The 16,705-nt window shown below is 41.3% G+C and overlaps 1 protein-coding gene across 1 annotated transcript; it reads left to right on the plus strand.

Annotated features, from left to right (window-relative positions):
• Positions 1-9,163: 9,163 nt before the first annotated feature.
• Positions 9,164-11,136, plus strand: LOC131605082 (uncharacterized). Its single transcript, XM_058877479.1, has 2 exons — positions 9,164-10,647; positions 11,040-11,136. The coding sequence occupies exons 1-2, from the start codon at positions 9,164-9,166 to the stop codon at positions 11,134-11,136; spliced, it is 1,581 nt and encodes a 526-aa protein (XP_058733462.1).
• The last annotated feature ends 5,569 nt before the right edge of the window (positions 11,137-16,705 follow it).

Below are 16,705 nucleotides of genomic sequence, written 5' to 3' on the forward strand. Positions count from 1 at the left end.
GTTTGAGAATTTTGCAGATATTGAAATCTCTAACTCAAAAGCTGAAGAACCCAGAAGCAAAGAATCAGAAGATCAAGTTGCTGCTTCATTAGAGAATCTCAGAATTTCTGAAGAGCCAACTATCAGAAGATCTTCTAGACTCAACTCTGCTTACTCAGAAGATGTTATCTTTGGGAAGAAAGAAGATCCTATCAGAACAAGAGCATTCCTTAAGAACAATGTAGAATGTCAATTTGGTCTAGTATCTCTTATTGAGCCAACTTCTGTTGATCAAGCTCTGGAGGATGCTGATTGGATAATTGCCATGCAAGAAGAACTTAATCAGTTTACAAGGAATGACGTATGGGATCTTGTTCCTAGACCAAAAGGATTCTACATCATTGGAACCAAGTGGGTCTTCAGAAACAAGCTAAGCTAAAAGGGAGAAGTTGTAAGAAACAAAGCCAGACTGGTTGCTCAGGGCTACAGTCAGCAAGAAGGTATTGACTATACTGAAACCTTTGCACCAGTGACTAGGTTAGAATCTATTTGTTAATTAATTTCTTTTGCCACTTAACATAACATCACTCTATATCAGATGGATGTTAAGAGTGCCTTCTTAAATGGTTATATAGATGAGGAAGTATATGTCCATAAACCTCCTGGTTTTGAAGACTCTAAGTCTCTAGAACATGTTTTCAAATTAAAGAAATCATTATATGGCCTGAAGCAAGCTCCTAGAACTTGGTATGAAAGATTAAGTTCTTTCCTTCTAGACAATGGTTTCACTAGAGGAAAAGTGGATACTACTCTCTTTTGTAAAACCTTTAAAAAGGATATTTTAATTTGCCAAATATATGTTGATGATATTATCTTTGGAACCTCTAATGCTACACTTGGAAAGGAGTTTGCTAAGTCTATGCAGGCTAAGTTTGAAATGAGCATGATGGGAGAACTCAAGTACTTTCTTGGGATCCAGATCAATCAAACTTCTGATGGAACCTATGTTCATCAAACCAAGTACGTGAAAGAACTTCTGAAGAAGTTTAATCTTTCAAAAAGCAAAGAAGCAAAAACTCCTATGCATCCAACGTGTGTCCTAGGTAAGGATGAGGTAAGTAAGAAGGTATATCAGAAGCTCTACAGAGGTATGATTGGATCTCTTCTATATCTTACTGCTTCTAGACCTGATATTTTATTCAGTGTTTGTCTGTGTGCAAGATTCCAATCAGATCCTAGAGAATCTCACTTAACAGCTGTTAAGAGAATTATGAGGTATTTGAAAGGTACTACTAATGTTGGTTTAGTCTACAGAAGATCTGAAGAATACAACTTAGTAGGATTCTGTGATGCTGATTACGCTGGAGATAGAGTTGAAAGGAAAAGTACTTCTGGAAGTTGTCAATTTCTTGGAAGTCACTTGATCTCCTGGTACAACAAGAAGCAAGCTACAATTGCCCTCTCTACAACAGAAGAAGAATATGTTGCTGCTGCTGGATGTAGTACACAGATGCTCTAGATGAAGAGTCAGCTAGAAGATTATCAGATATATGAGAGTAACATTCCTATCTTCTGTGATAATACTTCTGCTATATGTTTATCTAAGAATCCAATCTTACATTCCAAAGCTAAACATATTGAGATTAAACATCATTTCATTAGGGACTATGTTCAGAAGGGTGTCCTATCTTTAAACTTTGTTGATACAGACCATCAATGGGCTGATATCTTTACAAAACCTCTGGCTGAAGATAGGTTTAAGTTCATTCTGAAGAATATCAGTATGGATTTATGCCCAGAACGAAAGGATGAGAAGTTCTAACATATGGATTAGATTTGAAATGATAAGTCTTATTTTCTTATAAGAAGTTCTAATTGTTGATCAGTTAGATATTCTGATTCTGTTATTACTAACATTTCATATGTCTAAGTTGATTCAGAATCTCTTTTAAAGCAAAACAGCTGTCACCAGCTATTCCAGAAGATGAACATGTGTTCACTCTAATTGGACAAGCATGCGTGCAGTTGATGAGACGCCACCCTAGGTAACTGTGCAAATCATTTCAAATATCACGTTTTACCCTAACGTCACTCATCATTAAATGCTAACTGATTCGATCTCTGTAATCTTGTTCATTCAGAATCATATTGCATTTCATTTCAAATTCGTTCCTATATAAACTCATCTCCATAACATTTCATCTCTTTCCATTATCTCTCTTTGTTCGTTGTCTATAATTGTTCATCTCTCTCGTTTTGCATAAACCCTAGTTACTAAACCCTAATCTCAGTGTGTATCCATGGCTTCATCTTTGAATGTTCAACGCAAGGCATCATCGTCACATCAAGTTCAACAAAGGAAACCTGCAAATCTTCCTTTGAAGTCTTGTTCGATTACTTATGATGAATTGGAGGTTCTCTGCGAAACAATGGTGGATTTTGAAAATCTTATGGCACATGATTTCAAAACCAAAACTGCAATGCTAGTACAAAGTTGGTCAAATTTCTTTGAAAGGCTGATTGGACCAGTTTACCCCTTATTAGTTAAGGAATTCTGGACACATGCTACGGTTACTTCAACTGCCATCATCTCCTTTGTACTAGGGCATGAAGTTGTTGTGACTGAGAAATTGATAAGGAAATTCTATGGTCTTGATGGTATAGATGGTATCACTGGTGCTCTTCATGGAAGAACTTATTGGGATAAAATTGATCGAGAGTTTTTTTCTTCTGGTGTTGCCTCTCCCTACACTACTGACTTGAAGCCTTCCTACAGAGTATGGGCTGAGATCATTCTGGGATATCTCTATCATAGAAAACTATCAAACTCTGCTACCTATGTCAATCAGGATTAGAAGTATGTATTATTCTGCATTGAAAAAGGCATGAAAGTCAATCTACCTCACATTCTTTTTCAACATCAAAAGACAAATATTGAAGAATCAAGAGATGAAGAACGTCATAAGAATCCTAAACTCAAGAAGAATACTATTCCTTTTGGAATAATGATTTCAGATATTCTGATTGAGAGTGGCTTGATAGATATTCTGAGAGTAGCTGGCTTGTCTCAAAACTTGACTGCTATCCAAGGGAGTATTCTGAATGCTCTGTCTCTAAAAGGGATGCAGCTGATTGAAAAGGTGACCACTCCTCCAAAAGTGTTTCCAGATATTTTGACAAGAAGAACTCCTGTTGTGAGTTTCTCTCACATGTTCAAAGAGGAGCTAGACAAATCTGCTAAACGCTACCTGAAGTCATGTGTTAAAGCACAAACTTCTGTTAATCCTGCTTGGATCCGAGGAAGAACTCTTCCATCTCTGGATGAGTTAAGAAAGAAGGACAAGAAGAAGAAAGAAAAGAAGCTGAAGAGAAAGGTCACTGAAGAAGGACCTGATGCTAAGCAAGCAAAGAAGCAGAAGAAACCTACAGAGTCTCTCAAAATACCCAAAACCGAAGAACAGTTTGCGAAGCTCATTCGTAAAATTTACCATGCAGATTCTTCTGAACTTCCCCCTCAGAAAAAGCCTCCTCCTTCTGTAATTCCATCTTCTTCCACCACCATAACAAGAACTTGACTGCTATCCATGGGAGTATTCTGAATGCTCTGTCTCTAAAAGGGATGCAGCTGATTGAAAAGGTGACCACTCCTCCAAAAGTGTTTCCAGATATTTTGACAAGAAGAACTCCTATTGTGAGTTTCTCTCACATGTTCAAAGAGGAGCTAGACAAATCTGCTAAACGCTACCTGAATTCATGTGTTAAAGCACAAACTTCTGTTGATCCTGCTTGGATCTGAGGAAGAACTCTTCCATCTCTGGATGAGTTAAGAAAGAAGGACAAGAAGAAGAAAGAAAAGAAGCTGAAGAGAAAGGTGTCATACCCCAAATTTGTCCTACCCTTTACTTCTAACTGGCTTAGGTTTTGCATTCATGAACATACATCACCTAGGTCATAATCCACATGCATGCATCCATACCATGGGTACTATTCAAAGGCTAGCAAGAAAAAGCTCTAGTGCAAAGAAGTTTGATCAAGAGAATAAGGAAACTAAGATAATCATGTGGCTCTATGTTCATTGAAGTCCTCCTGGATTGGGGTGTCTCTCTGCTTCAAACCAGGGCATTGATTGAAGAGCGTAAGCTTGCAAATTATCTGGTTCCTTAAAACAGGGTTTCTTTGACCAAAGTCAACCAGTTGACTTTCTGGTCAACAGTTAATCAGGAATGGTTTCTTTGTGTGGAAAGCTTCTCATACTGACTATGTGGATGTGCTTGTTTGACTGGATTTAACTGGAAGAGATTTAATCGGGAATTTCACCAATAATCGGGAACATCAGAACAGTTGACTTTTTGGGTCAAAATTAGAAGAATTGTTCAAATATTGACTTTTGGTGGAAAATTAATCAAGAAAAGTCCGAGAATGGATAAAATCGGGAGTTTGACAAAAGGTTTCCAAAAATCGAAGCTTTCCAACACTTAGAAAATTTTTTGAAGCTTTGAATCATGATGAGCAGTCCACTTCAGCACTGATTTACACATGTCAAGTGGCATTTTTTGGGAAAATTTCCAACATCAAAGTTGTTCCTCTCATGGAGGTGAACAATTTTGTAGTTGGACATTTTTTCATTTGGAGCTTGGGTCAAAAGATATTGAGGTCTGATCTTTCTGAAAATTCATTTAAACCAAGTCACAATCCAGGTCACAAGTCAGGTCATGACCTGGCATTTTGTCAAACACATGGCACGCCAAATCTCCAGCCATTTTTAGAGCTCTACAGAAGTGCCATGAATGCAAACTTGGTATCATTCTCTTCTTTGCCATCCCCTATATCCATTGAAACAAGAATTGGGACAATTGAATAAATATTGAACAAGATACAAGACTCCAAAGGCACTCCCTCGCAAAGCGCAGGACGCGTATCCGGCCAAGCCAAGCTGTGAGGTCACGCGCGGCATTACCACAAACACGTGGTGGGCAGAGTTTGAATTTGACTTGTGGATTCCATGAGTTCCCATATTGACCAAACATGGTTCTAAGGGATTCCTTACCATGCCCTCTACATATTGAGACCAAGTTCATTGATTTTGGACATGTGTGGGCCAGGATAGAGATGTCCAAAGTCAGGCCCTGATCAAATTGCATCTTTGCCAAGGATACAAGCCAGAAACCATGTCACGTGTGCAACATCATGAACTGAGTTCCTTCCAAGTTCCAAATCATTTTGTGTGAGCTACAAGCCTCATCTCTCAGCACTTTCCACACCAAAATTGATCTACTCCATGCCCCCTCCACATTGATCAAAAGATCAAGTGTTTTAGTCGCTTGGTTAGCAAAATATAATGCCCTAAAGTGTATTGCATGGACATTCTTAGCACCAAGCAACACACAACTTCTTGCAACACAACCATTTCCATATCTCGCCATGCATAAGTCTGTACGTGAAAGCAAAGAAAAGCATCACCACAAGTGTCCAAACTTCTTCACTAAGCATGAGAAATATTCCTCTACACGAGCCACACCATAGGCTCCTACACACTCACTCCCTTATAAATACCAGATTCACTTTCTCTTCTCGGGAGAGACTCTCATTTTTCTTTCATTTCTCTCAAAGCCCTCTCTCCTCACTCTCCTTCCTCTCTACTCCACCTTCTCTCATCCTCACTTCCTCTCACTTCCATAACAAACTCTCCTCTCATCACTCTCTCTCACCGCTGCAACCACCCTAACCGTTTCCTAACTGCCATAACAACCTCCTCCCTCCACTCACCTTGAACATCACCACCATAAACCACCATCTTCATCCACCATAAACGAACCGCAACCTACTCCGATCAAAGTATCTTCATCACCTTCTCCGATCCGAGCTCCATATTCGTTCTCACTCGTGTGACTACAAGAAAGATTCTCTGCTTTTCTCAATACGCGTCATCTTTGAGAGATTTGGAGCTACTTCAGCACTATCATCGTCAACCTCTCGAGGTACAGGAGCTTTCTCAATCTTCGACACAAGAATTCGTTCAGGTGAGCTCTACGAACTCCTTTGCACGCTAGCTGCATGTAATAAATCATGCAGTGTTCATTCTTGTGCATTTTTCTGATTCTTGATGATTGGATGCGGTTTGCTCTAAACAATTGCCGTTTGAACGTTTAGCACGTATATTTGAGGTTTATGAATGAAGATGAACGCGCTGATATACTTAGATTTGATTTTAGAAAAGGTGGATGTTAGTGACGGTTTCATGTTCATCGTCGGTTATGATGTTAGAGGTAGGATTGGTAAAAAACTAATGTCGGATTCGTGTTCTACGTGAAAATCCGAGTAAGACAGTGGCGGATTTTTGATTTTTCGGGCGTTTTGGTGGTGGAGCCACGGCGGAGCTGGGTGAGGAAGATGACCGGAGCATCTCCGGCTCCGGTGATGCCCATGAGGGGTTGGGTTTTGTCCTTATTACGTGGCATAGTGCTATTGGTCCTCACTCCCAACTTATGGCCATTTTTGTTTATTATTAAATGACTGCAATACTGCGTGTTATGCTCTGATTGGCTGAGGCTCGTTCTTGTCATCTTGTGACTTAAAACTCATGTGACCAATTGATGCTAGTGTGTTTTACTTTTCTATGTCACGTTAACAAAGAGGCCATATGAGAAAAATGGTGAATACTTACTGAAGCAATAATTTGGAAATAAAAAAATGAAATAATGAGAGTGAACCATTTGTGGTAGTGACTGGGCCTTGGCGTGTTGGGCCCTGCTCTTTTCAGTATCGCACCTCCCAGATACTAATGCATGCGCATCATATATACTGGGCCTTAGCGCCCTAGCTTTTACCACCCCTTGTTCAGGCCCAGTTTCTGCCATAACACATTTTAGTTCATATTGAAAGTACTCTTGCACCCCCCGCCTGTTGTGAATGGTTTTGGTTAAATTTTGGTTTCTTTTCACATTTAATTCTTTTTTCCTCAATATTTTGTGAATATTTTTGTGAATATGTTGTGAGTATTTTGTGAATATTTTTGTGAATATGTTGTGAGTATTTTGTGAATATTTTTGTGAATATGTTGTGAGTATTTTGTGAATATTTTTGTGAACATTTTCGTGAACATTTTGTGAGTATCTTTAATAGCTTCAACAAATCATTTAGTTTTTTATGTGATTTTTTAGTATAACCCCTTTGTAAATAAATTGCTAATTGACTTTTAATTAGACTTTAACTCCTTTTAATTGATGGTGTTTGTATTTTGTTTTTTATATATTCCCTTTAGATATTAGTTTAGATCTCAAATAGGATTTAGTGTATAACATTAGATTAGAGACTAGGTTAGTTCCCTTCTCATTCTCTTTTTCTTTTCAACTTTTAAAATACTTAATAAAAATCGATGAAGATCATACCGTTGATTTATTTCATGGTAGGAAAGAAATGATTGAGGCGTAGGCCTCGATGTATGTTCTTTCCTACTTAACGGAGAAGAAATGATTGAGGTGTGAAGCCTCGGTGTATTTCTTAACCGTTATTTAGAGAAACGATCGTGGCGTAGGCCTCGATGTGCATTCTCTAAATATTCATAAAAAACTCTTTTTGTATCTCTTTTACTTAGCGGAGAAGAAATGATTGAGGTGTGAAGCCTCGATGTATTTCTTAACCGTTATTTAGAGAAACGATTGTGGCGTAGGCCTCGATGTGCGTTCTCTAAATATTCAAAAACAAACAAAAAACTCTTTTTGGTATGATCTAAGTCACAAATTAAAATCCCCGTAAAAAACACCAACCAAAAACACTTCAAAAAACCTAATAAATGGTCAGATTTAAAACAAAGTAAGGAAGTGATGCGAGACCTTGTGGTGGGTTCTCGTCATCATGGAATTACCCTAAAAGACACAAACCAATCATTTCTTTTTCTTTTGCCTGGTTGGCACCTAAGGGCACCGTTATTTCCGCTCGTAAGCATCGTAGGCGATCCCTTATGCAAGAGCGCGAACGTTAACGCCGCCCAACTAAAAAACACAAAAACAAACAGAAAATCGTGAGCCGAGCTACGGTAACTCTGATTCCTGAAAAGGATACGTAGGCAGCGGGGTAGGGCCCGTGCGAGTACAATTCTTTATTTTCCCTACATTTTGCATTCATTTCGCATATAGACATAGACATAGATATACACCCTTTAGATAGAAACAAACATAGGTGGATACCATCGAGTACGATGGGCGTGAGGGGTGCTAGTACCTTCCCCTCGCGTAACCGACTCCCGTACCTTGATTCTCTGGTCGAAAGACCTTGTTCTTACCCTTTGTTAGGTGTTCTGATATTCCTTTCCCTTATGGGATAAATGTATTGGTGGCGACTCTGTTCATTTTTCGCGAGCGTGCGACAGCTGGCGACTCTGCTGGGGATGTTGCTAGACCTGTTGCTGGTCCATCCTTAGTGAGTCGATCCTAGCCTGCGTTTGTTTGTTTATTTACTGGGTGTTTATTTGTTTTTATGTCTATACCTTGTATATATGTTTGCATGTTTACTTTTCTGCTTGCATATCATGTTTATTTCTGTTTGCACATCATGCATATGGATTATATTCTGTGTTCCTTGGGGTCTTCTGTTCTGTTTTGCAGGTTGGGTGGGTTGTTTTATGAGGTAAAAGGCCCAATACCCAGGCCAGAGTGACACATAGGATACCTAGGATAGAGTGGATAGTCATGACGCCGATGAGATGTCAGGTCTTGTCTAGTGCGATCATGAGACCCACGCCCAGTCGAGGTCCAAATGGGGTATCATTGTTGGCATGTAGATGCAACAACATTGGTGCCTCAGGAGGACTGATAACGCTGGTTGCCATTTTGACCTACCCTGACCTAGACTACACCCGTGAGCGGGGAGGGATATACATGACAGGTACCGTTGGTGACTATTTGGTTCTGTGGGTGACTATTTGGTTCTATTGATGATTATGGTTCTTCTGGTTCTCTGATCTATGCCGGACCTTTGATCCTATGATATCTTCTTGCTCAGAATTATTGCCTTGGTCCCTCTATGTCGTGGGGACCCAATCTGCATCATTTTCATCATAGCATGTTTACATTTCAAAAAAAAAAAGAAGAAAAAAAAAAGAAAGAAAAGAAAGAAAAGAAAAAAGTTAATTCTCATTTGCATGTCATTTTTCAGGGTATCCAGAAAATATCAATCTCTGTCAAGAATGGATAACAACGTGACCGTCGATCAAGGAGCTACAAGGCGCACACACACTTATACTTTCCATCGCGAGGGTATGGTTCAATTGGGACAATTGGGTGAATTGGTCACTGGTCATAATGAAACAGTGTTCAGTGGCAACTATGGCAACATATTATCTCTTCTGTACTCGCGTGTCGACGAATGGGCCTTATCTACTCTTCTTCAGTTCTACGACCCAGATATCCGTTGTTTCACATTTTCAGATTATCAGCTAGCTCCCACTCTCGAAGAGTACTCTTGCCTCCTCAACATCAAGATTCAACACAGAGTGCCTTTTGTTTGTGTCCCAGAGAAACCTAGGTTGGATTACATTGCCAACGCTCTTTATTTGAGCTTGGGAGATGTTCATGATAACTGGAAGAAGAATGGTGATACTCATGGCTTCTACATGAGTTTCCTGGTTGAAAAAGCTCAAGAATTTGCCGACAAAGGAATTTGGGAGGCTTTCAATGCTATTTTGGCCGCTCTGATCTATGGAATTGTGATGTTTCCCAACATTCACAAGTTCGTTGATTTGGCTGCTATATGTCTTTTTATGGACAAGAATCCAATACCCACCCTATTGGCTGACACGTATTATTCCATTCACTCTCGGCATGGTAAAAGGGGGGCTATTAGAGGTTACTTGCCGCTGTTATATAAATGGTTCAAATCTCACTTGCCTGCTAGTGGTCCGTTTGTTACCTCTACTCAGAAATGGTCTCAGAGGATCATGGGACTTACTGCAAACGATATCGTATGGTATCAATTCCGAACAGGCATATCTGAGGTCATTATTAGGTGCGGAAACTTTGGTAACGTCCCGCTCATTGGGACAAAAGGATGTATTAACTACAACCCAATTCTAGCTCTTCGTCAGTTGGGTTATACCATGAAGAGTGGGCCTTCGGATAGGGAGATTTACCAATCCGTGTACTTTGAAAAGGGAGCTGACCCTGTAGCGCTTGAGGAAATCAGGAAAGCCTGGAATAACATTCATATAGGTGAGAGATCCACTCTGGGAGCCAAGAATGCCATTGCTATGGAGCCCTATACCGATTGGGTTAAGGAGAGAGTCAAGACACTTCTGTTACCATTCCCGAGGGTCCCTCTCTTGTATGCACAACCTCCGAAGATATCGGAAACTATGGTATCAAGGGAACGTTTTGACCAGGTCCGCGTCGCCAATTTGAGACTGAAAGAGAAAGATAGGGATATGGATTTGAAGCGCTATTTCCTTAAACAGACAAAGAATGAACTGGCCCGTGAACTTAAAACTCTCAAAGGAGAGTCTTCTCAAGCCAGGAAGAGGGTTAGAACTGAAAAGGACGGAAAAGCTGTTGTCGCTCCTACTGAAGATCCTCAAAAGGTTATAGAAAAGGCTATAAAGGAAGAAAAAGAGAAGCTCAGACGAGAGTATCAAGAAGACCTGAAAGCCCACAAGCTCCGACTGGAGAAAGAAACCAAGTATGAGTTGAGGACCATGAAGAAGAAACTGGAAGAAGAGACCACTCAGAGAATAGCAGTTGAGACCCAACTGAAAGGAAGTCACCTTCGAGCCGCCCGATTAGCTGAAGAGAATGTCAAGCTCAGAGATCAAATGATGAGTGAAGCAAATGCACTTGAGAAGACCTATATCCCAGAATGCAAAGGGTGTGACGAACTTAGGGATTGCTGCAAGAATCTAGACACGCAGTTGTTCCGAAAGGATGAAGTGATCCAAAGCCTTGTCAAAGGAAGAGATCGGGAGACGACTAAGAAGCTATTTGACGAAACAAAGAAGTGGAGTGACGCCCATTTCAGACAAGGAGGGCCTTTGTTCTACATTGAGATGAATTGATAAGTGAATTTGTTTGTAGATCACCACCAGATTTGTTGGATGGGGTCTCTATTGCTCTTTATATTGAAACATTGTTATTTGTGTTTGAACCTACTCGCCTTAGGGGGCTATTATGAATGAAATGAATTGCTTTCCGTTTTCACTTGATATCTCTCTCGTCACGTTGTTATTTGTTCTTGACTATCAATCTTACTTTGGATACCCTGAAAATGACACAACATATCATATGCACACATGCACACATACATTCACATTGTCACATTGCATTTTTCAGGTTATTATACAAGACACTAATTGGGGTCCCTTACAACACAGATTTCTTTTCCGACGACGAAGCTGACTTTCTTACATCCTTACCGCACCAGGAGCAACGAGAGAATCATGGAACAATTTGAACAGAATCAAGCTGCCCTCCGTAGGGATATGGATGTTATGGGGGAAAGAATGACCCAACTTATGGAGACTCTCCATGTCGTTGTCCAAGGACAAGAAGAACTCAGAAAGAGCGTTGCTGGATTGATCAAGGATACTCCTACTAACTCTGCTGATGGGGGGGTAAAAACTAAGGAGATTCTTGTTGAGGGTATAGCAAAGGTAGTGGATGACCACCATGAGGTTATTGATCTTGAACATGATCTTACTGCTGAGTTGACCGAGACTGCCAAGATGTACCAAGCTCTCGAAGAACGCCTTAAGGCCGTTGAGGTTGCTAAAACTTCGAGTTTCGATACCGCTGCCCTGAGCTTGGTACCTGGAATTGTTATTCCACCGAAGTTCAAGGTGCCAGATTTTGATAAGTACAAGGGAGTTACTTGCCCAGAAACTCACATTCGTTCTTACTGTCGTAAGATGGCCGCTCACGCCGAGAACGAACCTCTGCTTATGCATTTCTTCCAGGACAGTCTCACAGGAGCTCCGTTGGAGTGGTATATGAAACTTGAGAGGGCCAATGTCAGTACTTGGGGAGGACTTGTTGATGCCTTTTTGAAACAATACCACTACAATACTGCTATGGCTCCTAGCCGTGCCCAACTGCAAAATATGTCACAAAAGTCTGAAGAATCTTTCAAAGAATATGCCCAGAGGTGGCGTGAACTTGCTGCTTGAGTTCAACCTCCTCTTCTTGACCGAGAATTGATTGATCTGTTTATGGGTACTCTGAAAGGGCCGTACCTTCAACACATGGTTAGTAATACTTCTCCGTCCTTCTCAGATGTGGTTATCATTGGTGAACGGGTTGAGAACTGTGTAAAAGCTGGTACCATTCAAGGTGTTACTAGTCCTAGTAACTCAAGTGGTAATGGTAAGAAGCCGTATTCTGGGTTTGTAAAGAAGAAAGAAGGTGAAACCAGTACTGCTTCAGTTGACCAAGGTAGAACTCCAGTATACTCTGCTGTTCCACCTCCTTACTACCCGATGCCATATACTGTTCCCAATCCGTATGCCCCTCAGGCATACGCTGCTGCATTTCCACAACCATAGATGGCACCCCAACAGCCTTTCGTACCACAACCACAAGTTGTTGCTCCTCAGAATCGTCAACAGAATCCTAGGCCTCAAGGTCAAAGAGCTTCACAAAGGCAAAGGTACCCTGATAGGCGTATAGATCCAATTCCGATGCCATATGCACAGCTCCTTCCCCAATTACTTGCTGGTCAGTTGGTGCAACTCCGTGAAATGGGCCCTCCGCCTAGTCCTCTTCCTCCAGGATATGATGCTAATGCTCGCTGTGAATTCCACTCAGGCGCTCCAGGCCATACGATTGAAAAGTGTAAAGCATTAAAATACAAAGTCCAGGATCTTCTCGATGACAAGCTCATCTCGTTCACTCCTACTGGTCCTAATGTGCAGAATAATCCTATGCCTCCTCATGCTGGTGCGACCAATGCTATTGAGTCATGTGATGATCAGATCCTAGTAAGTGATGTTAATGAGGTAAGGATGCCGCTAGCAGTTGTCAGAGAATATCTTATGCAACAAAAGGTTTTGTGTGAACTACATGACTACTGTTTGCAATGTTCTTCTGACCCCGAGGAATGCACTAGGTTGAGGGAAGAGATCCAGAAACTAATGGATGAAGGTGTTCTTAGAGTGGAAAGGGTCGTTCTTGTCGAGGATGTGGCTACTCTAGAGATACCTTACTATCCTGCTGAGGTGTCAGAGAATCAGAGTACTCCTTTGGTCATTCGTGCTCCGAGTACTCCCTTGGTCATTCAGGCTCCGAGGACTCCGTTGGTTATTCGGGTTCCAAATGCTCCTTCGACTCCTCCAACCTCGTCTCTTGTTCCTTCTCCTGTGAACGATTCTAAGGCTGTCCCTTGGAGCTATAATGCCGTGTATATTCGAGGGAAGAAATATGATTGTCCTCCAGTGGGTAATTCGAGCATCACTAATATTACTGGCACTAGTGGCATTACCCGTAGTGGTCGGATCTTTGCTGCCCCCCCTCCACTTCCTAAAGAGGCCAATAAAGAAGCTAGTACGCAAGCAAAAGGAAAGCAAGTTGCTGTTGATCCTCCTGTAACACGTAATGCACAAGATGCCGAGCAACTCTTGAAGATCATTAAGAAAAGTGATTACAAAGTGATTGACCAACTTGATCAGACCCAAGCCAAGATCTCCATCTTGTCTCTCTTGGTACACTCTGAAGCTCATCGTGATGCTCTGATGAAAGTTCTGGCTTCCGCTCACGTAACTCAAGATATTACTGTACCTCAGTTCGAAGGGGTTGTGACCAACATTGCTGCTGGTAATTGTTTGGGTTTTTCTGATGATGAACTTCCACCTGAGGGTAGGGCACATAACAAAGCATTGCATATCTCCGTCAAGTGTCTTGATGCTGTGTTGTCTCGAGTTCTGATTGATACAGGTTCTTCTCTTAATGTGATGCCCAAGGCCACTTTGTTTAAGCTGAGTATGGATGGGATTATGATGAGACCATGCACTATGAGTGTTAGAGCATTTGATGGTTCTAGAAGGTCCGTAGAAGGAGAAATTGATCTGCCTGTCTTGATTGGTCCTCACATGTTCTACATTGCCTTCTACGTTATGGATATAAACCCTTCGTACACTTGCCTCTTGGGTCGTCCTTGGATTCATGCTGCTGGAGCTGTGACATCTACTCTCCATCAGTGCTTGAAATTTTTTGTGAACGACAAGATTGTTGTGATCACTGGTGAAGAGGATTTGATAGTCAATAATCTGGCATCATACCGTTATGTTGAAGTGGAAGGGGAGATACAAGAGACACCTTTTCAGGCCTTAGAGATTGTGTCGGTTGATAAACTCCCCGTGGTTGAGAATAAGAGGGAACTCGGAGCACCACTCTCGTCTTTAAATGATGCTAAGGCCTTCTTAGAAGCTGGTACTCCCCATAGTGCCTGGGGCAAGCTGATTGATGTTCATGAGAAGCGAGACAAGTATGGCCTTGGGTACCAACCATCTTCTTCTACTCAGCTCAGCATAATTCCTGGAAAGAAAGTGATTCCCCCCATTTCTCAAGTGTTCGTCAGTGCAAGCACCAGTTCTGGAAGTCAGGTCCTCGCTGTGGATGATGGTGATGATGAAGAAGATCTCTCCAGATTCATTTGCCATGCTGCGCGTGGACAAGAGCTCAACAATTGGACTATCTTGGACATCCCCAGAGTCACTTTTATGGAGATGTAATTTTCTTGTTTCAATAAGTCATATGCTTCGCCCTAAGCATTCTGACCATTTGTACAAAGAAGGGCCCCCATGTTGTTTCAATTTGTTTAATATTGAATGAAAATCATATCTTCGCATGCAATTACTGTTCCATTCCTTTCATTTTTGTTTTTACTTTTAAAAAAAAAAACTTTTTTCCAAAAATGGCAAAGTTTTTCCCTTTTTCTTCTTTATGTGTTGCATTCTAAGGCATAAATCATCCATCGTGCAGATCCGGCTCGAATTCCATCAAAAATGATAATGTTACAGTTCCACGTCTTAATATCCTTGAGAATCCAATTGACCAAGCTGATGAGGATAGTGGGGAAGATTGTGAAGTCCCCGAGGAATTGGCAAGACTTTTGAGACAAGAGGAGAAATCTATTCAGCCACATCAGGAAGCCATAGAAATCATCAACCTCGGTTCAGAAGAAATAAAGAGAGAAGTCAAGATAGGTGCCGCTTTGGAAAGTGATGTAAAGAGAAGGTTGATTGAGTTGCTTCGAGAGTATGTTGATATCTTCGCCTGGTCATATGAAGACATGCCCGGTTTAGACACGGATATAGTTATGCACAGGCTACCTCTCAAACCAGAATGTCCGCCTGTAAAGCAAAAACCACGAAGAACTCGACCTGATATGGCTTTGAAAATCAAGGAAGAAGTTGAAAAACAGTTGAAGGCTGGTTTCTTATCTGTGTGTGAGTATCCTCCTTGGATTGCAAACATAGTACCCGTTCCTAAGAAGGACGGAAAGGTACGCATGTGTGTTGACTACCGAGATTTGAATAGGGCAAGTCCGAAGGATGATTTCCCTCTGCCTCATATTGATGTGCTAGTCGACAACACTGCTCAGTATTCGGTGTTCTCCTTCATGGATGGTTTTTCTGGCTATAATCAAATAAAAATGGCTCCTGAAGATATGACCAAGACTACTTTTACCACTCCGTGGGGTACGTATTGTTATAAGGTGATGCCTTTTGGTCTTAAGAATGCTGGTGCAACATATCAACGAGCTATGGTGACCCTTTTCCATGATATGATCCATAAGGAGATTGAGGTGTACGTCGATGATATGATTGCAAAATCCCAAACTGAGGAGGAACATTTGGTATACCTGGAGAAATTGTTTGCTCGTTTGCGAAAATTCAAGTTGAGGCTTAATCCAAATAAGTGCACTTTTGGAGTGCGATCTGGAAAGTTACTTGGATTCATTGTGAGTCAACGAGGGATTGAGGTCGACCCTGACAAAGTAAGAGCAATACAGAATATGCCAGCACCAAAGAATGAAAAAGAGGTCCGAGGGTTCCTTGGGAGATTGAATTACATAGCCAGGTTCATTTCTCATCTCACTGACACCTGTGAACCCATCTTCAAACTGCTGCGTAAAAATCAAGATATCCGTTGGGATGATCATTGTCAGGAAGCCTTCGAAAGGATCAAGCAGTATCTCCAAGAGCCACCAATTCTCATGCCTCCGGTTCCTGGGAGGCCGCTTCTTATGTACTTAACTGTGCTTGAAGGATCTATGGGGTGTGTGCTGGGCCAACATGACGAGTCTGGTCGAAAAGAGTGCGCCATTTATTACCTGAGCAAAAAGTTTACCGATTGTGAATCCCGCTACTCACTACTCGAGAAAACTTGCTGTGCTTTGGTATGGGCTGCTCGCCGACTGAGGCAGTATATGTTTACTCACACCACTCTATTGATCTCCAAAATGGACCCGATAAAGTACATCTTTGAAAAACCGGCCCTTACAGGAAGACTAGCCCGGTGGCAAATGCTTTTATCAGAATATGATATCCAGTATGTCACACAGAAGGCCATCAAGGGAAGTGTCCTTGCAGATCATCTTGCTCATCAGCCATTAGAAGAGTATCAGTCAATGAAGTTTGACTTTCCTGATGAAGACATCATGAAACTGGATGATAATGAAGGACCCGAACCAGGAGAGCGATGGACTCTCACGTTCGACGGTGCATCAAACGCTATGGGCCATGGTA

The sequence above is a fragment of the Vicia villosa genome, linkage group LG5, assembly GCF_029867415.1.
Source record: "Vicia villosa cultivar HV-30 ecotype Madison, WI linkage group LG5, Vvil1.0, whole genome shotgun sequence".
Lineage (NCBI taxonomy): Eukaryota > Viridiplantae > Streptophyta > Magnoliopsida > Fabales > Fabaceae > Vicia > Vicia villosa.